Source organism: Tachyglossus aculeatus, unplaced genomic scaffold, assembly GCF_015852505.1.
Source record: "Tachyglossus aculeatus isolate mTacAcu1 unplaced genomic scaffold, mTacAcu1.pri scaffold_125_arrow_ctg1, whole genome shotgun sequence".
Taxonomy (NCBI): Eukaryota; Metazoa; Chordata; class Mammalia; order Monotremata; family Tachyglossidae; genus Tachyglossus; species Tachyglossus aculeatus.
In genome coordinates this window covers 1,157,600-1,184,531 of record NW_024044854.1, presented here as the reverse complement: position 1 = coordinate 1,184,531, position 26,932 = coordinate 1,157,600, and the positions used below count along the sequence as shown (strand labels likewise).

General features: G+C 46.3%; 1 protein-coding gene across 1 annotated transcript; it reads right to left on the bottom strand.

Moving 5' to 3' along the window:
* Nucleotides 1-24,510: 24,510 nt before the first annotated feature.
* On the bottom strand, nt 24,511-25,285 carry LOC119922818 (olfactory receptor 14J1-like). The gene is made up of 2 exons (XM_038742447.1): nt 25,141-25,285; nt 24,511-25,016 (listed from the first exon to the last, which is right to left on the bottom strand). Exons 1-2 carry the CDS (start codon nt 25,283-25,285, stop codon nt 24,511-24,513), a joined length of 651 nt encoding a protein of 216 aa, XP_038598375.1.
* Nucleotides 25,286-26,932: the final 1,647 nt, after the last annotated feature.

Below are 26,932 nucleotides of genomic sequence, written 5' to 3'. Positions count from 1 at the left end.
AGAAGCCAGGATTAGAACGCAGGATAATGATAATAATAACAACAACAACAACAACAACAACAACAACAATAATAATAATAATAATAATAATAATAATAATGGTATTTGTTAAGCGCTTACAATGTGACAGGGACTGTACTAAGAACTAGAGTAGATGCAAGCAAATTGGGTTGTACAGAGTTCCTGTCCCATTTGGGGCTCACAGTCACAATCCCCATTTTACAGATGAGGTAGCTGAGGCACAGAGAAGTGCAGCGACTTACCCAAGGTTACACAGCAGATAAGTAGGCGTGACTGAAGTAGAGGAGAAGGGATAAGAACCTTTGACTTTCTTTGACTCCCGGTCCCATGCTCTTTCCAGCAGACCACATTGCTTTTAACCTAGTCAGATGTATTTATTGAATGCTTACTGTGTGCAGAACAGTGTACTAAAGGCCTGGGAGCATACAATATAACAATATAATCAGGTTGGTAGACTTGTTCCCTGCCCACCCTGAGTTTACAGTCTAGAGGGGGTGACAGACATTGAAATAAAAATCAGGTGGAGAGGTGTTTACTCCTGATTTGACAGAGGAGCAACATGAGGCACAGGGAAGTTAAATGACATGCCCAAGGTCACAGCAGAACGGGGTGAAGCTAAGACCAGAACTCCAGTCTTCCAGAAACATCTTTGCTGTACACATTAGCCTTCTCTTTTGGTGAATTCTTAATGGATTTACCCAGCTCATACAGTGCTGATTCTTTGGTCAGAAACCTCCCCCAAAGGTGGCCCAGTGCCAGGAGGCAGAGCTGGGGCTTCAATTGACCTGGTGGATACAGCCCGGGCCTGGGAGTCAGCAGGACTTGGGTTCTAATCCCAGCTCCACCAATTGTCTGCTGTGTGACATTGGGGGAGTCACTTCACTTCTCTGTGCTGCAGGTACCTCATCTGTAAAATGGGGATTAAGATTGTGAGCCCCATTGTGAGACAGGGACTGTGTCCACGCCGATTTGCTTGTATCTTCCCTTGTGCGTAGTTCGGTGCCTGGCGCAGAATAAGCTCTTAACAAATGCAACAATTATTACTATTATTATCGGTTCAGGGTCTCTCAATTCCCAAGGTCATGTTCTCTCCCCCAGATCCACAGCAGCATGACCTAGTGGATATAGAGGTTTGGGAGTTAGAAGGACCTGGATTCTAATTCCAGCTCCACCGCTTTTCTGTTGAGTGACTTTGGTCAAGTCACTTCACTTCTCTGGGCCTCAGTTACCTCATCTGTAAAATGGGGATTAAGACTGTGTGCACCATATGGGGAGGGACCGTGTCCAGCCTGATTAACGTATATCTACCCCAGCACTTAGAACAGCGCCTGGCACATAGTAAGCCCTTTGGCAAATACCATAAACAAAACAAGCAACAACAATAGCAGGGTTTAACTTAAAGTGAACTGACATTTTGGTGACTGTTCCGTTTCCTGGGAGAGCCACCAGGACTGGGATTGGGGGTCCTCCAGAGAAAATCACCTGCAAACCTTTTCAGTGAATCGACAGTAATGAGGTCTTAGTCCCATCTCCCAAGGAGCCCCTTCCCCCAGGGAATCCTGGCCACTCTAATAAGTTAGATGTGGCCATTAATCCTTTTGCCCTTGTTGAGCCAAGATGAGTGGGGACTAAGAGGTCTGGAAAGCCTCTTCCTCCTCACCATGGGCTTCCAGGCTCGAAAGGAGAAGCCAGCGATATGAACCAGCATGGAAACTGAAACCAAGGCCCGACGCCGTGAGTCCAACTGGGAGGTACAGGAGGAGAGCAGGCTAGGGAGGGAGCTTCACAGGAGAATTGCGACTGGGGAAAATGAAAATAGGAATCTCTCCCATTTCCTTGTAGAAGACAATGCAAATAATTCCATAGGCTCCATCTTCATCTTCCTGTTTAATAATTATGACCTATATTGCACACTTTCTATGTGTCAAACACTGTCCTAAGCGCTGGGGTAGATGAAAGATAATCACGTTGGACACTGTGCCTGTCCCACGTGGGTCTCACAGTTGAAGTCAAAGAGAGAACAGGTATTGAATATCCATTTTCCAGACGAAGAAACTGAGACAGAGAGAAGTTAAGTACATTGCTCAAGATTACACAGCAGACAAGTGGCAGAGTTGGGATTCGAACCCAAGTCCTATGACTCTCAGGCATTTGCTCTTTCCACTAGGCCGTGCTCCTTCCCAATAGTTATCTTCTTCCTCTGCTTCTTCATCCTTTTTTCATTTTTTAATGATATTTGTTAAGCACATACTATGTGTCAAGCACTACTCTAAGTGGCTGGGGTAGATTCAAGGTAATCAAGTGAGACACAGTCCCTTTCCCACATTTGCCTCACAGTCGAAATATTCAATTCTCAGTTTACAATTGAGGAAACTGAGGCACAGAGAAATTAAATGACTTGCCCAAGGTCACATAGCAATCAAGTAGCAGATGTATGTTAAGAAATGTGTCTTTCAAAGGCTTTGAATATGAGACAGCATGTTGTCTGTCGGGTATGAAGAGGGAGGGAGCTCTAGGTCAGAGGCAGGACAAGGGTGAGGGTTCGGCAGTGAGGTAGATGAGATCGATGTACAGTGAGTAGGAACTAGAGGAGCGAAGTGTGCTGTCTGGAATGTAGAATGAGAGCAGCGAGGAGAGGTAGAGGGATCAAGGTGATTGAGTGTTTTAAAACGGATGTTGTCGTGTTTCTTTTTGATGCAGATAAGATCCACTGTCCATGTGGACCAATGAGAGAGGGAGAAATATTGAACACTGAAATGTACATTCCAATGAATGGTAAAGGGAAACTTGACTCAACTCTCCTTTAGCCTGTCAGATCATTGTTTGTTAGGGGACATGTCTACCAGCTCTGTGGTATTGTATTCTCCATGTGCTTAGTACAGTGCTTTGCAAACAGTAATCTCTCAGTAAATACAATTGAATGATAAATTGATTGATCAACTGGACTGAGAACGTGGTCTGAATTTTGGGGTAAAGTTTCTGACCGAAGTACCCCCTGGGCCTTGTGGGCAGGAAACCTGTCTATCGAATCTGTTTTTTTTTTTTAATGGTATTTGTTAAGCGCTTCCTATGTGCCAGACACTTCACTAGGCACAAGGATAGATACAAGTTAGTCACTTCGGACATTATAGCCCCTGTTCCAACTCAGGGCTTCGTCTGAATCTCCATTTAGCCCCAAGATCACACAGTAGGAGAAGTGGCGGAGTCAGAACTAAAACTCAAGTCCTTCTTATTCCCAGCCCCATGCTCTATCCACTAGGCGACGCTGCCTTTCAACTTCATCAAACAATCATAGTTATTGAGCACTTACTGTGTGCAGAGCTTCTCTGTTATATTGTATTCTCCCAAGAGCTAAGTACAGGGCTCTGTACAAACTAAGATCTCAATAAATACCACTGATTGCTTCCATGAGGTTCAGCTGGAATCTCAATTAAGAGTTAGCTAATGTGAGCAGAGAAAAGCACACCTTTTGTCAAAGTCACGACCAGTTGGATCATAGCCCCTTGGCACCAGGAATGAAGTGGGGAAAAAGAGCACAATCCTTGGATTTAGCAGCCTTGGGCTTTAGTCTCTGCTCCATCACTTACCGCTGGGTGACTTTAGCAAGTCACTTCAAATTTCCATCCTTCAGTGTCTTCAAAACAATTATCTGGGCAGCTGAGTGAAGTGTGGACTGGAGTGCAGAGAAACAGGAGGGTAGGGAGGTCAACAAGGAAGCTGATACAGAAATCAAGGCAGGAGAAGCTAAGAGCTTGGATTAGTGTGGTAACAGTTGGGATGGAGAGAAAAGGGCAGCTTTTAGCAATGTTGTGAAGTGACAACCAACAGGATTTGGTGACATTGACTGTGAGGGTTTAGTGAGAGAGATGAGTCAAGGAAAATACCAAGGTTATGGGCTTGGGAGACTGGGAAAATAGTAGTGCTGCCTACAGTGATGGGAAAGATAGGAGAAAACAGGATTTGGACGGGAAAAAGGGGAGTTCTGTTTTGTATGTGTTAAATTGGAGGCATCAGTAGGACATCTAAGTGGAGATATCCTGAAGATAGGAGAAAATTCAAGACTGCAGAGAAGAAGAGAGGCCAGGGCTGGTGTTGTAGATTTGGAATCATCAGCATAGAGATGGTTGTTGAAGCCATGGTATTCAATGAGCTCTCCAAGGGAGAGGGTGTAGATAAAGAATAGAGGATAAATTAGTATGTTTGAAAGCAGCGGGGAAGGAACCATTGGCAAGTGAATTGTTAAAGATCAAGGTGAGGAAGAGAAGAAGTAGGGGCAAGTGATTTTATAAGTCGCAAAATGATGGAGTTGGAAGTGCAGTTGGAGGGAGTAGATTTTGAGAGGGGTCAGGAAATCTCCCTGAAATACTGCTGAGAAAGATGGGAGGGACAAAGGATCCTTCGACATCCTTCATCCGTCATCATCTGTCATACCCTCCCTTTATTTTCTATGGTACTTTACTTTTAAAGAGGCCAGTATGTGCCAAGCACTGAACTAAGTGCTGGGGTAGATACATTCATTAAGTCATTGAATCGCATTTTTTGAGTGCTTACCATGTGTCGAGCACTGTATTAAGCACTTGTCAAAGTAAAATACAATAATAAACAGTGACATTGCCTGCCCACAATGAGTTTGCAGTCTAGTCTCATCTGGAGCCTAATACAATATGGCCACCACACTCCGTTTAATACACTTCTCCATTGGATTGGCTGGCCTCCTTGGCAAAAGTTTGTGGTTCCTCATTTCGTTGTGGGTCAGCGTGCTACCTAGGTAGCAGAATTCTGTGACGGCATCTAGCCCTGTGACCATCAAAAGTCTTTGATTGGGTGTAGGTGTAGGCTGATTCGGCAAACAGTTTGCAATCATCTGTAGGTTGTCTTTGGTGCTGATTCTAGGGCACAACCGTCTCCGAATAGCAATTTCTGAATGACTGTCCCTAGGATTTTGATTGAGGTTCCAAGTCAATCGAGTTCCAAGAGCTACTCAGAGGAATGAAAGGGTGTTCTACCACCTGCGTCCGTGTCTCTTGTTGCATTTGTCAGCAAGGTTGAGTGGAATCAGTTCAACAGCACCAGGCCCACAAGCAACCCTGCCTCACTCCACTGGTGATGGGGAAACAGATAATAATAATGATAACAATAATAATTGGGGTATTTGCTAAGCACTTACCTATATGCCCAGCACTGTGCTTAGCGCTGGGGTGCCTACAAGTAAATCAGGTTGGACACAGTTTCTGTCTCACTTGGGGCTCACAGTTTACACCTATTTCACCCCCCCATTTTACAGATGAGATAACTGAGGCACAGAAAAGTGGAGTGACTTGCCCAAGGTAACACAACAGGCAGGTGGCATAGTCGGGATTAGAACCTACGACCTTTGACTCCCAGGCCCGTGCACAACTTCCCTTTCTCTGCTTTAATCTCAGAATCTGAATGACCATTTGAAGATATATAGAGTACTTTGTACTTGTACTTCCCAAACGCTTAGTACAGTGCTCTGCACATAGTAAACGCTTAATAAATACGATTGATGATGATGATATAGAGTAATTTTCAGTGCCCAGATCTACTTATGATGTCAAAGGCTTTGATAAAATCTACCAGGACATAACACCTTAATGATCTTGGGAAAAAACCGGACTTGTTTAGTCTTTTTCTCATAGTTGTTTAATCCAGAGAGGGATAGATACTAGACCCGAGTAAGGAGTATTCTAGAACTGAGGCCCTGGTGTTCTATGCTTAGTTAGTCAGAACTGCCTGGCAGTCATTTAAAGAGACCTAGTTCATTAACCACATAGAAGAGGAAGAGTTACCCAATATCATTTTATGAGTCCCCCTTGCTAATCAGGTTGTACACAGTCCCTGTCCCACATGGGGATAACAGTCCGAGTTAGAATCTACCATCATTCTCCATTGTTCTCCTTCATTCTCCATTATCATTCATCATCCTCCATCAACCTCCGTAATTCATCATCACCTGATATCCCCCATCATCCTCCATTATTCTCTACTGTCTTCTGTCATCCTCCATTATCCCCCATCGTCCTCTGTCGTCCCCCATTATTATTCATCATCCTCTGTCATCGTCGATTATTGTTCATCGTCCTCCATCAAACTCCATTATCTATCTTCATCTGTTATCTTGTGATCCTCCATTATTCTCCATCATCTTCTGATGCCCTCCATCCTTCTAGTTCATCCTCCAATATCCAACGTCCTCTGTCATCTTCCATTTTCCTCCATGATCCTTCCTTATTAGTTTTTCAGTTTTTCAGCCACATCTCTCATGAGTTACTATACAAATGGCAAGTGGCCCCAAATGTTTGAATAGGGTATTCTGAAAAGCAATGTTCTAATTAGTAGATCTTGGGTATCTTTCTTCTTCCTCCCTCAGCAGGTAAAAGGAAAGGCTCCGGAAGATGAACAGTCACACCTCAGTTATCTCATGAAATCACTTGCTCCGTCCCTTCTCCCTTCCTTAACTTCCATCTTCAACTGCTCACTCTCCACTGGTTCCTTCCCCTTTGCCTTCAAGCATTCCCATGTCTCTCCCATCCTAAAAAAACCTCTTTTGACCCCACCTCACCTTCTAGTTATCGCCATATCTCCCTCCTACAATTCCTTTCCAAACTCCTTGAACGAGTCGTATACAGGCGCTGCCTCGAATTCCTCAATGTCAACTCTCTCCTCGACTCCCTCCAATGTGGCTTCCATCCCCTACATTCCACGGAACCTGCCCTCTCAAAGGTCACCAATGACCTCCTGCTTGCCAAATCCAACGGCTCATACTCTATTCTAATCCTCCTCGACCTCTCAGCAGCCTTTGACACTGTGGACCACCCCCTTCTCCTCAACACACCATCCAATCTTGGCTTCACAGACTCCGTCCTCTCCTGGTTCTCCTCTTATCTCTCTGGCCGTTCATTCTCAGTCTCTTTTGCAGGCTCCTCCTCCCCCTCCCGCCCCCCTTACTGTAGGGGTTCCTCAAGGTTCAGTTCTTGGTCCCCTTCTATTCTCGATCTCCACTCACTCCCTTGGTGACCTCATTCGCTCCCACGGCTTCAACTGTCATCTCAACGCTGATGACACCCAAATCTACATCTCTGCCCCTGCTCTCATTCTCTCTCCCTCCAGGCTCGCATCTCCTCCTGCCTTCAGGACATCTCCATCTGGATGTCTGGCCGCCACCTAAACCTCAACATGTCCACAACTGAACTTCTTGCCTTCCCTCCCAAACCCGGACTTCTCCCTGACTTTCCTATCACTGTTGACGGCACTACTATCCTTTCCGTCTCACAAGCCCGCAACCTTGGTGTCATCCTCGACTCCGCTCTCTCATTCACCCTTCACGTCCAATCCGCTACCAAAACCTGCCAGTCTCACCTCCGCAACATTGTCAAGATCCGTCCTTTCCTCTCCATTCAAACCGCTACCCTGCTCGTTCAAGGTCTCATCCTATCCCGTCTGGATGACTGTATCAGCCTCTTCTCCGATCTTCCATCCTCCTGTCTCTCCCCACTTCAATCCATACTTCACGCCGCTGCCCGGATTGTCTTTGTCCAGAAACGCTCTTGGCATGTTGCTCCCCTCCTCAAAAATCTCCAGTGGCTACCAATCAACCTACACATCAGGTAGAAACTCCTCACCCTCGGCTTCAAGGCTCTCCATCACCTCGCCCCCTCCTACCTCACTTCCCTTCTCTCTTTGTACAGCCCAGCCCGCACCCTCCACTCCTCTGCCGCCAATCTCCTCACCGTGTCTCGTTCTCGCCTGTCCCACCGTTGAATCCCAGCCCACGTCATCCCCCAGCCTGGAATGCCCTCCTTCCGCACATCGGCCAAGCTAGCTCTCTTCCTCCCTTAAAAGCCCTACTCAGAACTCACCTCCTCCAGGAGGCCTTCCCAGACTGATCCTCCTCCTTCCTCTTCCCCTTCTCCCCCTCTCCATCCCTCCGGCCTTACCTCTTTCCCCTCCCCACAGCACCTGCATAAATATATATATATTACTCTATTTATTTATTTTATTTGTGCATATTTATTCTATTTATTTTATTTTGTTAATATGTTTTGTTTTGTTCTATGTCTCCCCCTTCTAGATTGTGAGCCCACTATTGGGTAGGGACCATCTCTATTTGTTGCCAACTTGTACTTTCCAAGAGCTTACTACAGTGCTCTGCACACAGTAAGCGCTCAATAAATGCGATTGAATGAATGAATGAATGAATTCCTCCTCCTGGGATTCTCGGTGGTCTGGGAGCGGCAGCTGGTCCATGCCGCGATGTTCCTCTAGTCTACCTGGCGGCCCTGATGGGGAATCTCATCATCGTCACCGTCACCACCCTTGCCCGCGTCTAAGAGAGAGTTGGAGTTGGGGAATTGGAAGCAGCGAGTGTAGACGACTCGTTCTAGGAGTTTGGAAAGGAATGGTACGAGGGAAATAGGACGATAACCAGAGGGGCAGTGGGGTCAAGAGAGTGCGTTTTTTGAGGATGGGGGAGACGTGGACGTGTCTGAAGGCAGCGGGGAAGGAACCAGTGGATAGTGGGCTGTTGAAGATGGAAATCAAGGAGGGGCAAGAATTTCTATAAGATAAGAGGGAATGGGGTCCGAAGCACAGGTGGAGGGAGTAGCACCTGAGAGAAGGGAGAAGATCTCATCTGAAGATACTGCTTGGAAAGATGGGAAAGTAGAGAGGGCTGAGAGCGAGGGGGATGGAGAGGGAGGAGGGGTAACTTTGGGGAGCTCAGACCTGATGGTGTTAATTTTACTAATCAAGTAGGTGGCCAGATCGTTGAGGGTGAGGGATGGAGGAAGGAGTTAAATGTTCGGAAGAGCTGACTGGGTGATGGGCATGGGTGTCAATAAGGGAAGAAAAATAGTTTTGCCGGGTGGAGGAGAAGCAGAGTTAAGCAGGAAAGGATAAATTTAAAGTGAACCAGGTTGGCTTGGTTTTTAGACTTTCGCCAGCAGCGTTCAGCAGCTCGAGCAAAAGAGTGAAGGAGGCAGACATCAGGAGTGATCCAAGGCTGTAAGTTAGTGATGCGAGAGCGACGAAGTGAAAGGGGAGCGAGTGAGTTGAGTTGAGTAGAGAGGGTGGAGTTGAGAGCAGGAATCTTGTCATCATTCATTCATTCAATCGTATTTATTGAGCGCTTACTGTGTGCAGAATACTGTACTAAGCGCTTGGGAAGTACAAGTTGGCAACATATAGAGACGGTCCCTACCCAATACCGGGCTCACAGTCACAATGGGCAGAGAGGATAGGGAGGCAAGGTGGGGTGTGATGCGCTGATAGTAAGGGTTTAACAAATGCCATCATTATTATTTACAGGGGAGAGGAGTGTGAGAGCGGAGGCAGGTGAGAAGGTTTTTGATCGGAGAGACGGATTTCAGAGTTGGTGAGGGTGGGGATAGTTCAGCGGTAGGAGATGATGAGGTGCAGGGTGTGACCAAGTTGGTGATTGGGCGAGGGGGAGGTAGCGCAGGAGGCTGGCAGAGTTAAGGAGAGATAGACTGTGGGCAGCAGAGGAGTTACCAGGGACATCCATATGGATGTTGAAGTCTCCGAGGATCAGAATGGGCATGGAAAAAGAGAGAAGGAAGGTGAGAAAGGGGTCAAAATCCTTAGAAGAAGTTGGAGGTGGGGCCAAGGAGGCGGTAGTTGATGGCTTCAAGAATATGGAGAGAATGGTAGAGGAGAATAATATAGGCTTCAAAGTAGGGGAAGACTAGGGAAGAGGGAGAAGGAATAATGTAAAAGCGACGTTGGGGTGCAAGAAGGAAGCCGACACCTCCTCCTTTCCCAGTGAGCCTGGGGGAGTGGGAGAAGAAGAGACCTCCGCTGGAGAGAGCATCAGAGGAGACCGTGTCGTCCGGAGTTATCCAGGTTTCCGTAAGGGCGAGAAGGAGGACAGAACGGGAATGGAATAGGTCAAAGATGAAAGGGAGCTTACCTATAATGGAGCGAGGGTTCCATAGACCACACTTGGCAGCAGCACTGGAGGGAGGGGGGAGAGGGTTGGGTACGAGGGGTTGGGACCGTTTGGATGGGAATGTGTTTGCGGGGGCCTGGGCAGGCAGAAGGGTATGAGAAGTGGCAATGAGGAAGCAGAACTGGGATGGGGAGGGGGCGGGGAGGAAGGGAGGGAAGGGGTTAGAAGGGAGGGGTTGAGGGTTGGCCCTGGTACAGAGGGATTCTGGGGAGGGGGTGGGAATGGGGCGTGGGGGTTCGGGAAAGGGAGGGAAAGAGCTTGATGGAAGAGGGGAAGGGGAAGGTGAAGATTGGGAAGGGCAGATGGGAGCAGGGGAATTGATAGTTCATGGTGAGATCAGCGAGGTAAATTAACAGCACAGCGAACAGTTCACAAATAACACGCAATAACAACAGTAAAAAAGCAGATGATGACATCACAGGGAGGACTTGGCAATTAACAGGCAATAGCAACAATAAAATAAGCAGATGATGCCCAGAGCAGAAGGTTGTATTGTCTATGGGTCAGTGAAATCAAAACGGCCAATGGCAAGGATAGTCCGGGAGCTCTTGGCATAATACTGTGCTCTGCAATTTATTATATTGATGTCTGTCTCCCTTTGTAGACTGTAAGCTTGTTGTGAGCAGAGAAAGTGCCTATTTATTGTTGTATTATACTCTCCCAAGCGCTTAGTACAGTGTTCTGCACACAGTAAGCACTCAATGAATGCGACTGAACGAATGAATGAATGAATGAATGAAGTGGAAACGGCCTGGCTTAGTGGAAAGAGCACGGGCCTTGGAGTCAGAGGACCTGGGTTCTAATCCCAGCTCTGCCAATCGCCGGGTGGGTGACCTTGGTCAAGTTACTTTCCTTCTCTGAGCCTCAGTTTCCTCATCTTTAAAATGAGGATTCAATACCCGTTCTCTCTCCTACTAGGCTGCGAGTCCCAAGTGGGGCAAGGACTATGTCTATCCTGGTGAACTTGTATCTACCACAGTAGCTTGGCACAAAACTTTCTGTGGTGAGGGAACCTGTCTACCAACTCTGTTACATTGTATTGTCCTAAATGCTAAGTATAGTGTTCTGCACACAGTAGATGCACAGATTGATTGTGGAACCAATACCACAATCATTATTAGTAGTAGCAAAAAAAGTATCAGGATGTAAAATGACTGAATATTCATTAAATAAAATATGAAAATATGCATAAATGCATAAGTGCTAAAGTTAGGAACTCCATCTATATTAAGTAATGGGCTGGAGAGATTGGGGTGCTGTGAACTAATCAGGGGAGGATTTCTGAGGAAGAGGGATTTGACATCGTGGAGAGTTGTTGTGTTGGATTGGGAGGTGGTGAGGAAGGCATTCAGACTATTAACGTGTTCTTAAATAATCTGGAGGACTGAGTGAGAAGCAAAAATCTTCACCTGCAAAATGGGTTTCCTTATCTGTAAAGTGGGTTTAAATTTTGTTCTTCCTCCTACTTAGACCGTGAGTCCCACGTGGGACGGGGACTGCGTCCAACCTGGTTACCTTGTATCTACCCCAGGCTTAGAATAGTGCTTGGAATTCAATTCATTTTTATTGAATGCATACTGTGTGCAGAGCACTGTCCTAAGCACTTGGGAGAGTACAATAAAACAATAAACAGTCAAATTCCCTGCCCAAAACGAGCTTACAATCTAGAGGGGGATATAATAATTGCTTAGGGCGCATGGTAAGTACTTAGCAAATGACATTATCATCACCAAAATATCCAAGTGGATCCTAATTTACCTTGGGGTTGATTTTCTCATATAAATACATGTTCTAAATTAGGATTTATTCCATACCCTATGAAAAAAGCATACTAAATTCCACTTTATACTATGTTCTCTAATATTAACACAAAACTATTGCTTAATCTTTATTAAAGTAGCTCATAGCATGAGACGCAGTATGGCCTAGTGGAAAGAACCAGGATTGTGGATTGTGACCATGGATTGTGTTCAAACTGATTAGCTTTTATTTACCTTAGCACTTAATACAGTACTCGGCACATAGAAAGCCCTTTACAATTGCCATTAAAAAAGGAGGATACCGACGGTCCTGGAAGCTGGTGGTCAGCTGGATTTTGGAGGAATCGGGGAACAGTTTGCTCCAGAGCCCAATCAGTTGTGACTAATGGCTATGTGGTCTGAGCATTTATTAAAGCACTTACTATGTGCCAAGCAGCGTGCTAAGTGTTGGGAAAGAATAGCAGTTTTGCCTAGTGGGAAGAGCATGGGCCTGAGAGTCAGAGGATTGGGGTTCTAATTCTGGCTCCACCACTTGTCACCTGTGTGGCTTTGGACACATCATTTGTGCTTCAGTTACTTCATCTGTGAAATAGGAATTAAGATTGTGAGCCCCATGTGGGTCACCTGGTTAACTTGCATATACCCAGCGCTCAGTGCGTAGCCTGGTACATAGTAAGGCCTTAACAAATACCATAAAAAATACACTAGTGAAAATTAGAAAGGGCCCCTGGCCCTCAAGGTGTTCATAGTCAGATTACCGTGTATCTACACCAGCACTAAATACAGCGCCTGGCACATAGTATGTGCTTAGTTAGAAAAGCAGCATGGTCCAGTAGAAAGAACCCGGACCTGGGAGTCAGAGGTCCTGGATTCCAGTTTTGACTCTGCCACTTGTCTGCTGTGTGACGTTGGGCAAGCCACATCACTTTTCGAGTCCTCGGTTACTTCATTTGTGAAATGTAGATTATGACTGTGAGCTCATATGAGACATGGACTGTGACTCACCCGATTAGCCTGTAACGACCGCAGTGCTTAATGTAGTGCCTGGCACATAGTAAGGGTTTAACAAATATCATGACCAAAAAAAAATAAGAGGGAACAGAGAATGTTAACGGGTTAAGGGAGGAAGAAAAATAGGAACGCTCTGTCCTGTAGACCAGTTAGACTAGATTCCTCCATTAATAATGAAAGTGGTATTTACTAAGTACTTACCATGTTCTTTACTAGGCACCGGGGTAAATACAAATCATCAGATTGGACCCAGTCCCTGTCCCAAATGGAACTCACCGTTTAAATAGGAAGGGGAACAGGTCATATATGTCACCAGAAACCAAGATCATCAGGTGGAACCAGTAACTCTCGCATCAGGCAAATCATCCCTATTAATATCTCCCCTAGTCTGCTTCCTCTGACATCCAGGAGCGAGGACCGTCTCCATCCAGGCACTGCATCAGTGCATTAAATGAATCGTCAGGGAAGCCCAAAATGCTGAACAGCTCTCTCTTGTCAACCTGCCATCCTCCGAATCAGCCTGTCCCTCCAGTGAGGAGTCAGCCTCTGAATCAGCCTGTCCCTCCAGTGAGTAGTTTTCTCTTTGTGTTTTGGGCCGTGACCATGAGGTTTAGTCTTCTGTGGACCACCCTATTCTCCCAGCTTCATGGTGTTCAGTGCAGGATGGTTAACCATCCCTTCACCTTGGAGAGAGATTATTCCAGTGGCTACTACCATGTGTACTAAGTGCTTGGAAGAGTACAATATTACAGTTTGGAGATTCAAATTTGTTGGAGTCAGAAGGAGATTTCAAAGCTATGAATTCCCTCCTTTACTTTATCTGCTCCTTTAGAGTGTAACCTCGTTGTGTGCAGGGAACCTTTATAACGACTCTGTTGTATTGTACTCTTCCAAACACTCAGTACAGTGCTCTGTCTACAGTGAGTGTTCAATGAATAGCCCTGGTTGATTGCTCCGTGAGTCAGTATCTACTGCTGTTATGTAGCAAAGCAGTGTAGCTTACTGGAAAGAGCATGGGCTTGCGAGACAGAAGTCGTGGGTTCTAATCCCGACTCCACCACATTTTCAGCTGTGTGACTTTGGACAAGTCGCTTAACTTCTCTGTGCCTTATTTACCTCATCTGTAAAATGGGGATTAAGACTGTAAGCCACCCGTAGGACAACCTGAGTACCTTGTAACTATGCCAGTGTTTAGAACAGTGCTTGATATATAGTAAGCATTTAACAAATGCCATAATTAATATCTTTATGTATTCTGCAGATCTTTCCCCTGTGCTTTCGCTGACTGCATTTCCTCCCAAGGTCATTTTTTGCATCAAGCAGACCCCAGACCACACCCACTGCCTCTTTCATCAGGACTGTTATATAGTGCTCTCTCCCGAGCACTTAATACAGTGCTTTTCACGCAGAAAGTGTTCAATCGAAATCTCTGATTGATTGACTCACCCACCAAGATTAATTTGCAGTCTCCTTGACCAAGCCTCCTTGAAGCTTTCCCTCTCAGAGATTTGGGAAAGTTGGGATTCACTTTCCACTACGCTTGTAGCTCCCGGGGGCTTTCTCCTCCACACCTCTGTCCCACTGCCGCTCGACACTTCAACACACTTTTTTTTCTCGGGTGTTTGTTAAGCGCTTCCTAGGTGCCAGGCACTGTACTAAGCACTGGAGTAGAGTCAGGCTAATCAGGTTGGACACAATCCATGTCCCACATGGGGCTCACAGTCTTAATCCCCATTTCACAGATGAGGGAACTGAGACAAAGAGAAGTGAAGTGACTCGTTCAGGGTCACACAGCAGACAAGTAGCAGTGGCGGGATTAGAACCCAGGTCCTTCCGACTCCCAGGCCTGAGATCTTTTTGCTATGCCTCGATGCTTCTGTGCATTATCCCGTTCTTCCCATTACAGATACTTCACCAAACACTACCAGCAACTCGTGGCCCTGGTGTTCGCTTTGGAGGAGATCAACAAGGACCCCAGCCTGTTACCCAATATTTTACTGGGCTTCCACCTCTTCAACGTCCACTTCCTGGTGATGATCACAGCCGAGAGTTCCATGTCTCTGCTCTCGGGAAGAGCCACAACGTTCCCCAACTACAGTTGTGAGCCAGAGTAGTGGGACAAACTGCTGGCTGTCATAAGAGGGATATCGTCAGCAGTGTCCAGTACTGGTTCCTGGCTGCTGGGACTCTATAAGCTCCCCCAGGTGAGGACTCCCAACTGCAAGAGGTAGACAAGCACTAGCTTGTTGTCGTTGTTTTTGTCGTCGTCATTGTTGTTGTCACTGTTGTTGTTTAATAGTATTTGTTAAGCACTTACTATGTGCCAGGCACTGCACTAAGTGCTGTCCCGTGGACAGTCTGAGGCTAGGAAATTCCCCCCTTTTCCTCAGCTCCTCCTCCCATTCCCATCGCTCCGACTCCCTCCTTTTGCTCTACCCGCATTGCCGCCCCACAGCACCTGTGTATTTATGTACATATTTATTATTTTAATCTTTTTATTGATGACGTGCACATATTTGTAATTCTATTTATTTATAGAGATGCTATTGATTCCTGTCAACTTGTTTTGCTTTGTTTTGTTGCCTTTCTCCCCCCTTCTAGAATGTGAGCCCATTGTGGGGTAGGGATTCTCTCTATTTGTTGCCTAATTTTACTTACCAAGTGCATAGTACAATGCTCTGCACACAGTAAGCACTCAATAATTACGACTGAATGAACGAATGAATGAATGAATGAGCCAAGGTCAGTGAAACGTGTCTTTGCCTGGAATGACAACTGGGTTGGGGAGCAGAATGAGGACATGGCTGTGGAACAGGGCACCTTCCTTCATCATCTGCATCTGCTCCCTGGTCCAAGAGACCATTTGCACGGTCTGGCTGAGGACCTTACCACTGTTCCCCGACACGGACGTGACGTCCGAGGCCGTAGTAAATCAATCAATCAATCAATCAATCAATCAATCGTATTTATTGAGGGCGTACTGTGTGCAGAGCACTGTACTAAGCGCTTGGGAAGTACAAGTTGGCAACGTATAGAGACGGTCCCTACCCAGCAGTGGGCTCACAGTCTAGAAGGGGGAGACAGAGAACAAAACCAAACATATTAACAAAATAAAATAAATAGAATAGATATTTACAAGTAAAATTAATGAATAAATAGAGTAATAAAGATGTACAAACACATATACATATATACAGGTGCTGTGGGGAAAGGAAGGAGGTAAGACGGGGGGTATGGAGAGGGGGACGAGGGGAGAGGAAGGAGGGGCCTCAGTATGGGAAGGCCTCCTGGAGGATGTGAGCTCTCAGTAGGACCTTGAAGAGAGGAAGAGAGCTAGCTTGGCGGATGTTGGGAGGGAGGGCATTCCAGGCCAGGGGGATGATGTGGGCCACGGGTCGACGGCGGGACAGGAGAGAACGAGGCACGGTGAGGAGATTAGCGGCAGAGGAGAGGAGGGTGCGGGCTGGGTTGTAGAAGGAGAGAGGGACGTGAGGTACGAGGGGGCGAGGTGATGGAGAGCCTTGAAGCCGAGGGTGAGGAGTTTCTGCCTGATGCTCAGATTGATTGGTAGCCCCTGGAGATTTTTGAGGAGGGGAGTAACATGCCCAGGGCGTTTCTGGACAAAGACAATCCGGGCAGCGGCGTGAAGTATGGATTGAAGTGGGGAGAGACACGAGGATGGGAGATCGGAAAGGAGGCTGATACAGTAGTCCAGACGGGATAGGATGAGAGCTTGAACGAGCAGGGAAGCGGTTTGGATGGAGAGGGAAGGGCGGAACTTGGCAATGTTGCGGAGCTGAGAGCGGCAGGTTTTGGTGACGGCTTGGAATTGAGGGGTGAACGAGAGAGCGTAGTCGAGGATAACACCAAGGTTGCGGGCCTGCGAGACGGGAAGGATAGTAGTGCCGTCAACAGTGATGGGAAAGTCAGGGAGAGGACAGGGTTTGGGAGGGAAGACAAGTTCATCATCATCCAGTGCACCGAGTGCTCTGCCACTGCTTTTTACTATGTTCTGGGATACATAGGGCTCCTGGCCCTGGTCAGATTCACGGTGGCCTTCCTGTTAAGGAAGCTGCCGTACAGTTTCACACCACCCTCAGTCCCACGGCCTTTCTATCAGTCAGTCAGTCAGTCAGTCAGTCAGGGCATCATTATCATTGAGGGCTTACTGTGGGCAGAGCACTGTACTTAGCCCTTGGGAGAATACAGTGTAACAATGTGACAGACACATTCCGAGTCCACAACGTCCATATCCGTAATTTAATTTAATGTATGTCTCCTGCTCTGGCCTGGATGCTCCTCGTGTACAGGGAACGTGTCTTCCAACTCTTATATTGTACTCTGCCAAGTGCTTAGTACAGTGTTTTAAACACAGCAATTGCTCACTAAATGCCACTCATTGATCGGTTGTTTGAGGAGGCTTTATTGGATGATATCCCATATTGTAATCTTGGGTTGAAAGGCGGTAGTGCTGGAAAGTTGGGTGAAATAAAATGAGAAGACTCCTTAGTACTGGCTTTATAGCACTCAGTCAGATCACTCTCTTCTACCTTACCTCACTGATCTCCTACTACAGCCTGGCCCCCACACTCCACTCGTCTAGCATCAGATTACTTACTGTACCTCCTTCTCCTCAAGCTTGCTACCCATACCCCATGCCCTTCCTCTGGCCTGGAACTCCCTCCTCTTCTATAAATGCCAGACCACCGCTCTCCCCACTCTCTCAAAGCCTTATTAAAGTGGCATCTCCTCCAAGAAACCTTCCCTGATTAAATCCCATTTTTTCCCCAGCACCGTCTTCCGTGTCGTCTATGTACTTGGATTTGTGCCCTTTGAGCACTTGATATTTGTCCTACAGCATTTAAGTACATATTCATGAGTTATATATAAAAATAATTTTCTTTTATATTGATGGCAGTCTTCCCCTCTCCCCCTCCTCACATAGAACCTCCACTCCGTGTGTAACGAGACCTGCCGGCCAGGATTCAGGAAAACAGCTCGGGAAGGGAAAGCCGCCTGCCGCTACGTCTGCGTGCCCAGTGCCGAGGGAGAGAACAGCAAACAGATGGGTAGGAGTCCGCAGAATATCGTGCGTCCCGGTCAAACAGCAGTGAGCCGGGCAGGACATTCCGGAAGAGCTTTCTGAGAGCGATAAATAATAATGATAATAAGAACAAAAACTGTGATGTTTGTTAAGCCTTTCCTAGGTGTCTAGGGAAGCAGCGTGGCTCAGTGGAAAGAGCATGGGCTTGGGAGTCAGAAGTCGTGGGTTCTAATCCCTGCTCCGTCACTTGTCAGCTGTGTAATTCAGGGCAGGTCACTTCACTTCTCTGTTCCTCAGTTCCTTCATCTGAAAAATGTGGATACAATAGCAGGTCTCCCTCCTACATAGACTGTGAGCCCCATTTGGGACCAGATGATCTTCTATCTACTCCAGTGCTTATTAGAGTGCTGGGCACATAGTAAGCACTTAACAAATACCCCAATTATTATTACCCATGCCTATGTCTTTGACAGAGCCACCAAGATACTTGGACGTTTTTTATGGTTTCTGTTGAGTACTTACTATGTGCTAGGTACTGTACTAAGCGCTAGGGTAGATACAAACTAATCCGGTTGGACACAGTCTATGCAATAATAATGATGATAACTGTAACATTTTTAAGTGCTTACTATATGCCAAGCACTGTACTAAGTGCTGAGATGAATACAAGCCAATTGGGTGAACACAGTCCCTGTCCCACATGACGTTTACAGTCTCAATCCCCATAGAGAAGCAGCGTGGCTCAGTGGAAAGAGCAACGGCTTTGGAGTCAGAGGTCATGGGTTCAAATCCCCACTCCACCAATTGCCAGCTGTGTGACTTTGGGCAAGTCGTTTAACTTCTCTGTGCCTCAGTTGCCTCATCTGTAAAATGGTGATTAAGACTTTGTGCCCCCGTACCATCATTATTATTAGTATTTTATGGATGAGATAACTGAGGCACAGAGAAGTGAAGTGATCTGCCCACGTTCAAACAGCAGACATGTGACAGAGCCGCGATTAGAACACATGGCGTTCTTACTCCCAGGCCCGTGCCCTATCCACTGCACCATGGTGCCCCAAATGGGGCTTACAGTCTTCATCCTCATTTTACAAACGAGGTAACTGAGGCAAAGATAAGTCAACTGATTTGCCCAAGGTCATACAACAGACATGTGGCAGAGCTAGGATAATAATCCTGGTCCTTCTGACTCCTAGGCCCCAGCTCCATCCACTAGGCCAGGCTGGAGGCGGGACGTTGGACAGTCGAATCCCATAGCTTATCCTATGCCCTATTGTCTCATCGGGATTGGATTCTGTGTCCGGTCCACAGCCTTTGTAATTTAGGCGGCTTTCCTCATTCCCCTGTCATTAATCAGTCAATCAGTGGTATTAATCGAGCACTTACCTTGGGTGAAGTACTGTTCTAAGCACTTGGAAGAGTACAAGCCAGCAGAGTTGTCAGACACATTTCCGGCCCTCAATCAATCAATCATATTAACTGAGTGCTTACTGTGTGCCGATCACTGCAGTGAGTGCCTGGGAAAGTACAATATAATAATTGGTAGGTACGTTCCCTGCCCTCAGGGAGCTTACAGTCTAGAGGGAGAGATAGACATTAAAATAAATTAATGATATGGACTGCACGGCTGAGCAGGGTGGAGGTGAATGCATCATAAAAATCCAAGTACAAATGTAACTGGGCGGACTGAACCAAACATCATTCCAGTCAATCAATGGTATTAACTGGGTGATTACTGTATGCAGAACACTATATACTAAGCACTTGGAAGAGTATCACACAACAGAGTTGGTAGACATATCCCAGTCCTTTGAAAGCAGCTTCTCCATTCATCTTATTCTCCTGGTTGCTTTTCTTTGCCTTCCTTTGAAACTTTGTGAACTTTCCTGTGAACCTCCCACTCCCAGGGACCAGAAATTCACATACGGTCCCAGGTTAGGAGGGAAATCCTATTTATTTCTTTCAGATATGGATCAATGTGTCAAGTGCCCCGAAGATGAATTTCCAAATTGTCAAAGACAGCAGAGTAATCCAAAAGCCGTAGTCTTCCTTTCCTACGAGGACCCTTTGGGAATGGTTCTTGGTGTCCTTGGCCTTCTGTTTCTCTCTCCTCACCGCCCAGGTTTTGGGGGTCTTTATCCACCACCAGGACACTCCCATAGTGAAAGTTAACAATCGCAGCCCCAGTTACACGCTCGTCACTGAACTCCTGCTCTGTTTCATGTCCTCCTTGACCTTTGTTGGTTGCCCCGACCCGGCCATCTGCCTCCTACGACAGACGGCCTTCAGAGGTACCTTCACCGTGGCCATTTCCGCTGTGTTGGCTAAGGCAGTCACCGTGAACCGGGATTTCAAGGCTACCGGGCCGGGGAGCAGAATGAGGACATGGCTGGGCCCAGGGCGCATTCTTCCATCGTCTGTGTCAGCTCTCTTATGCAAGTAGGCATCTGCACGGTCTGGTTGGTGACCTCCCTCCCCGCCCCGTTCCCTGACGTGGACGTGGCGTCCAAAACCAGGGTCATCATCATCCAGTGCAACGAGGGCTCCTCTGCCTCCTTCTATTGCATCCTGGGCCACATGGGGTTCCTGGCCCTGGTCAGCCTCACGATGGCCTTCCTGGCTAGGAAGCTGCCAGGCAGCTTCAGCGAGGCCAGGTTCATCACGCTCAGCAGGGTGGTGTTCTGCAGCATCAGGGTCTCCTTCCTGCCCACCTACCTGAGCACCAAGGGCAAGGACATGGTGACTGTGGAAGTTTTCTCCATCGTAGCCTCTGGCACCGGGCTCCTTAGCTGCATCTTTGGGCCCAAGGCCTTCGTGATCCTGCTAAGGCCTGACAGGAACACCCGAGGGCGGCTCCTAGAGCGGAAGGGGAATCCTTAAATGGGGAACAATCAGGAGAGACCCTCCAGGGCCAGGCTCGGGGAGGTGGGCACTCTAAGGAGTGGGTTCAAATGCAGCCCCTCTCCACGAACACAAAACTCCACTGGAGTCCCTCAGAGGGTACTGTTTCTCCTGAGGTGATTTCCCTGATTGGCTACCAAATCCTTCACGTTCCTCCCTTCCCTTCGGCTTCCAACCTCCCGTCCTTGATTGATCACGAGGCATGAGTTCGATCACGGATTGCACCAATCTCTGTCCCAAGGGGGAGGCTGAGGACAGCGCCTCCCGCAGGCATATAGAGAAAGAGACAGATCCTAACACGTCCATCCTGAATCTCTAGGAGAGCCCTAGTTGAACGGGATGGGGCACATCAATCCTGAATCAGTCCACACTTAGGGACTCTGATCCTGTCCCTTCCATCTCTGCCCTCTTCCCACCTCCCTCATCCAATCAATCAGTCAACCAGTAGTATTTACAGAGAACTCATGGTGTATAGAGCACTGTACTAAACCCCTGGGAGAGTATGATATAACAGTGTAGCAAACACATTCCTTGCCCACAACGTGTTAAAGTGTAGAGGGGGAGACAGACATTGATTTAAATAAATAAATTACAGCTATGTAATTCCATTCTCACTCTCTTTTCCTAGGCCGTTTTGCCTTCCATTAGCCACAGCCTGTGAACATCACTTCTCCTATTTCATTTCTCATCTTTGTCTCACCAAAGAAATGTGCCAAATAAAATTATTCGAACCATCATGGTTACTATGTACAGATCGCTGTACTATGTGGTTGAGAAAGTACTATATAACAAAATTAGTAGGTGCAATAACTTCTCATAGGGCGTTTATGATAAACAGGGGGAGATAGAAATTGAAATACATTACAGATAGAAAAAGTAATAGAGTATACGGATACGTACATAAATGGTTTGGGGCCTGGGTAAATAGCAAAGTGCATATATTTTCTCATAGAATTACACGTTATAAATTAGAATTTGTTCCAGAAGCTATGGAATAAGAAAATGAAATACCATTTTGTGTTATATTCCTTAACAATGAATGACATTAAACTACTGTTTAATCTTTATTAAAGTATCTCCTAGTATAAGGACTTCTATTATTGAGTCCCATCATGGCCTAGTGAAAAGAGCCTGGGCCTGGGAATCAGAGGTCCTGGGTTCTAATCCTTGCTCCACCATTTATCTCCTGTCTGACTTTGGGAAACGTACTTCACCTCCTCCTCTTTTCCTTTTTTTCTCAATCAATGAACCAAGCAATCAGTGGCATTTATTGAGCATTTCCTGTGTGCAGAGTACTGTGCTAAATTCTTGGAAAGGTACAATGTAACTGAGTTGGTAGACACATTCTCTGCCCCCGGCGAACTTTCAGTCTAGAAAGGGAGGTTACAGCCTAGAACTTCCAGGCTAAAACTAACAGTGTTTTCCTCTTCTATCTATGGGAGCCACTACTCTCCAGTACTTGATCAGGATGAAGAAATCTGGGGAAGACGATTTATGACCATTAATTCCAACATAATGACTTCATGTCCTCCAGCTCCAGCTCCCTATTCTTTCCACCTGAAAGATCTGCACATCCGATTTTTTAATTTTTTTTCCTTTTAACATTCTCATCCATGACTTTTCTGGAATAGTGGAAGGGCAGAGCAGGAAGCAACCGCAATAACTCCCCTGGACCAACTCTTGGGCTCCAAACAGTTGAACGTCTAAATGGGTTTGCCCAACCTCTAGAGGCATATAGAGGGGAGGCAGAATCTCTTCAGATTCATAGGACTAGGTTTCAAATCCCAGCCCTGCCACTTATCTGCTGTATGAACTTCGGCACGTTGCTTTACTTCTGTGCACCTCAGTTCCCTCATCTACAAAATGGTGACTCAATAACTTTTAATAATAATAAAATAATGATGGCATTTATTAAGTGCTTACTATGTGCCAAGCACTGTTCTAAGCGTTGAGGTAGATACAGAGTAATCAGGTTGTCCCATGTGCGGTTCACAATTTTAATCCCCATTTTTCAGATAAGGTTATAGGCACAGAGAATTTAAGCGGCTTGCCCAAGGTCACACAGCAGACAAGGGGAAGAACTAGGATTAGAAGCCTTACTCAGAGCTCACCTCCTCCGGGAGGCCTTCCCAGACTGAGCGCCCCCTTTTCCTTTCTTTCTCTTCCTCCCCTCCTCATCTCTCCCCCGCCCTAACCCCTTCCCCTCCCCACGGCACTTGTGTATAATAGTACATATTTATTACTCTATTTTATTAATGATGTGTACATAGCTATAATTCCATTTATTCTGATGATATTGACACCTGTTTGCTTGTTTTCTGGTTTACCTGTTTTGTTTTGTTATTTGCCTCCCCCTTCTGGACTGTGAGCCCATTGTTGCATAGGGACCGTCTCTATATGTTGTCGATTTGTGCTTCCCAAACGCTTAGTACAGTTCTCTCTGCACACAGAAAGCGCTCAATAAATACGATTGAATGAATGAATGAATTAGTGAATTAGAACCCACTTCCTCTGACTCCTAAGCCCACGATTATTGTTATATTGTACTCTCCCAAGTGCTTAGTACAGTGCTCTGCACACAGTAATTACTCAATAAATATGATTGACTGACAGACTGACTGTAAGAGCAATGGAGCAAACCTCCCAGTAAGGCCTTGAGGAGGGCCTGACCAAGAATGGCAGAGGGCATATCTATGTCCTTGGTGCATGGCTCCAGGAATTTAGAGAGAGACCGCTAGTAGGGGCATCCTTTGGTAGGGAGCGTCCCTCTTAGAGGTCGAGACAGACTGCGAGATGGGGAGAGACAGACAGAGAAAGTGGGAGAGAGGCAGGAGGAGGAAAAAAAGAGAGAGACAGAGACAAAGAGGGTTAGGGGAAACAGAAAGACTGAGAGACAAGGGAAGGAGGTGGAGAAGAGGGAGACAAGCCAGAGGCAGAGAGAAGGAAAGAAAATGAGATGAGGAAACAGAGATGGGAGAGATAGACTGTGAGCTCTCTGTGGGCAGGGAACGTGTCTATCAACTCTGTTATATTGGACTCTTCCAAGCATTTAGTACACATAGTGCACACAGTACACACAGCCCCTTCATACAGTACGTGCCTAGTAAATACCATTAATGATCCTTTCATCCAGCCTGAGCAAAATCACTGCGTCTGTAACCTTTAACATCTTGATATTCACCCTACCCCAAGCCCATAGCACTTATATACATCAATCATTCCATCAATTAATCATTCAGTTACATTAATTGAATGCTTACTGTGTGCAGAGCACTGGACTAACTGCTGGGGTAGATACAGGATAATTAAGTTGGGAACACTCCATGTCCCACAAGGGGCTCGTGTCTTAATCTCCGTTTTATAGATGAAGTAACTAAGGAGCACAGACGTCAAGTGACATGCCTAAGGTCACAGAGCAGATACGTGGCGGATCCAGGATTAAAACCTAGGTTCTCTGACTTTCAGGCCTGTGTTCTAACCACTAGATCATGTCATCTGCTTCTGTGTGAATGAATGTATATATGTAAACCCACTTAAGTTTTATTTCAATTATATTGCGACATTCTTCCCTCACCCCCATTCACAGGTCAGTGAGACACCGTATGATAAATGAGAAAACAGCTATTGAAAGTAAAACCACATTCCATTCTAGGTGAACATCTCCCTTCCCAGGATCTTATCCAGGGCAGCCTTCATGTCCTTGTTCCTCGGGCTGTAGATGAGAGGTTTCTGCGTGGGGGGCACCACAGTGTAGAACACGGACACCAGTGTGTCAGAGGGTGGTTTCAGATAAGCAAACCATCAGAGGGTGGTTTCAGATAAGCAAAGGAACTGGTGGAGAAGAAGAAAGCCACGCTGACAAGGTGGGGCACACAGGTGGAGAAGCCTTTTGTCTGGTCTTCTGAGGACCTCATCCTCAGCGCAGCTGAGAAGATGCAAACGTAAGACATGATCATTGAGACAAAACAGAAGGCAAGACATAAAATGAGGGCTGAAATGCCCATTTCCGCAATTATCCAGTCAGAGCAAGAGAACTTCAGGAGCTGGGGGATATCACAGAAGAACTGGTGGATCTCATTGGACCTACAGAAGGGTAGAGAGAAGGTCACAGCTGTTTGCATAAGTCCAGAAAGACTCCCACTGAACCGGGAAGAAGCTGTCATCTTCCCACAGGCTCCTCGTCTCGTGACGACCTCATAGCTCAAGGGGAGGCATATGGCCAAGTACTGGTCGAAGGACATTACCATGAGCAAGGCTATTTCAGTAGATGTCAAAGATATCAAGAAAAACACTTGGAGGACACAGCCCGGGAAAGAGATTTCTCTACGGTTAGTCAGGGAGTTGACTATGAATTTGGGGAAAGTGGTGGAGATGTAACAGAGGTCGAGGATGGTAGGTGCCTGAGGCAGGAATACTGTGGAGTCTCTGGTTGAGGGTCGTGACAGCAACGATGAGGAGATTCCCAGTCAAGACGGCAGTGTAGACCGGGAGGAACAGCACGGTGTTGGCCAGCTGCAGCTCCCGGACCTCCGAGAACCCCAGCAGGATGAATTCCTTCATGGTGGGGACGTTGGCCTTTTTCTCCCCAGAGATATTTCAGGTATCCTGTGGGGACTTTGACAGTGAAACATGAGAAGGAAAGGGCAATTTTCCACTGTGTTGTTCTGAGAAACAGCGTGGCTCGGCGGAAAGAGTATGGGCTTGAAAGTCAGAGATCATGGGTTCTAATCCCGGCTCCCCCATGTGTCTGCTGTGTGACCTTGGGCAAGTCACTTAACTTCTCTGTGCCTCATTTACATCATCTGTAAAATGTGTATTAAGACCGTGAGCCCCACCTGGAACAATGTGGTCACCTTGTATCCTCCCCAGCTCTTAGAACAGTGCTTCGCAAATAGTAATCACTTAACAAATGCCATCATTATTATTATTGCCTGATTTTTAATGGTATCCGTTAAGCGCTTATTATGTGTCAGATACTGTATTAAGCCCTGGAGTAGATACAACATTATTAGTTGGACACAGTCCCTGTCATAAATAGGGCTCACAGTATTAATCCCCATTTTACAGCTGAGGTAACTGAGGCATAGAAAACTGAATTGACTTGCTCAAATCATTGATGAACATAAGAAGAATGTTTGTTCCTTATCGGAGAAAACTTTGTAAATTGAGGATCATAACCTTGTTCAGTTTGAGTTGGCTGTAGATGGAAATGTTGAGGCTTTGATGATTGCAGTTTTTGTAAAGCACTTATTATGAGTCAAGCTCTTTTCTAAGCATTGAAGTAGATAGAAGTTAATCAGGTTGGACACAGTCCATGTCAAACATAGGACTCACAGTCTAAGTAGTTAAGAGAATGGATATTGAATCCCCATTTTACAATTGAGGAAACGTAGGCATCAAACGTTTAAGTGACATGTCCCAGGTCAAAACAGCAGGCAAGTGACAGAGCTGTGATAAGAACTCAGGTACAATGACTCCCAGGACTATTTTCTTTCCACTAAGTCATAATAGTTTGGCTCCTTTAGTTGTGAAAGAGGGAGAATCATGATTTCGTTGTAAGCATGATGTGGAATTAATGTGAAAGAAATGTAACTGAATACAAAGAATGGGCTGAGTGAGTTGGGATAAAATCAGGAGTTCTTTGGAAATAAAGGTTCAGTGAAGAGTCTGGAATAGGACACAATCAGGAATTCCTAGCAAAACCACAACAGATGGAAGGTCTGGCAATTTCCTTATAGCAGGGGACAGTGGGTAAGTACCAACCCCTGTCTGTTTGGATCTAGAATAACAAAATAAAGCAGACCTGAGAAGCAGCCTTCACTACATACTGAGAAACCTGAATACTGCATATTCACTTTTTTCAATTCTATTTGTTAAGTCCTTATTACATGGCAGGCACTCTTCTAATTGCTGGGAATATACAAGATAATTGTGTTGGACGCAGTCTATCCCTTATGGGGCTCACAGTCTTAATCTCCATTTTACAGTTGGGGTAACTGAAGCAGAAAGAAGTGACTTGCCCAAGGTCACGCAGCACCCAAGTGGCAGAGCTGGGATTAGAACGCAGGTTCTTCTGCCTCCCAGGCCTGGGCAGGCCACACTGCTTTTCTCTGGCAATCCGCAGAGGGTCAAACAGCATGGCTTCCTCGTGTATTCTAATAGTTTTCTTTTTCTTTTTTAAGGGCATTTATTAAGTGTTTACTATGG

Coding starts and splice junctions, on each gene's coding strand:
- LOC119922818 (XM_038742447.1), bottom strand. CDS start 25,285: ATGAAGGAATTCATCCTGCTGGGGTTCTCGGAGGTCCGGGAGCTGCAG. Junction 25,017..25,140: donor CCTCAACCAGAGACTCCACA/GTATTCCTGCCT, acceptor GTGTCCTCCAAG/TGTTTTTCTTGATATCTTTG.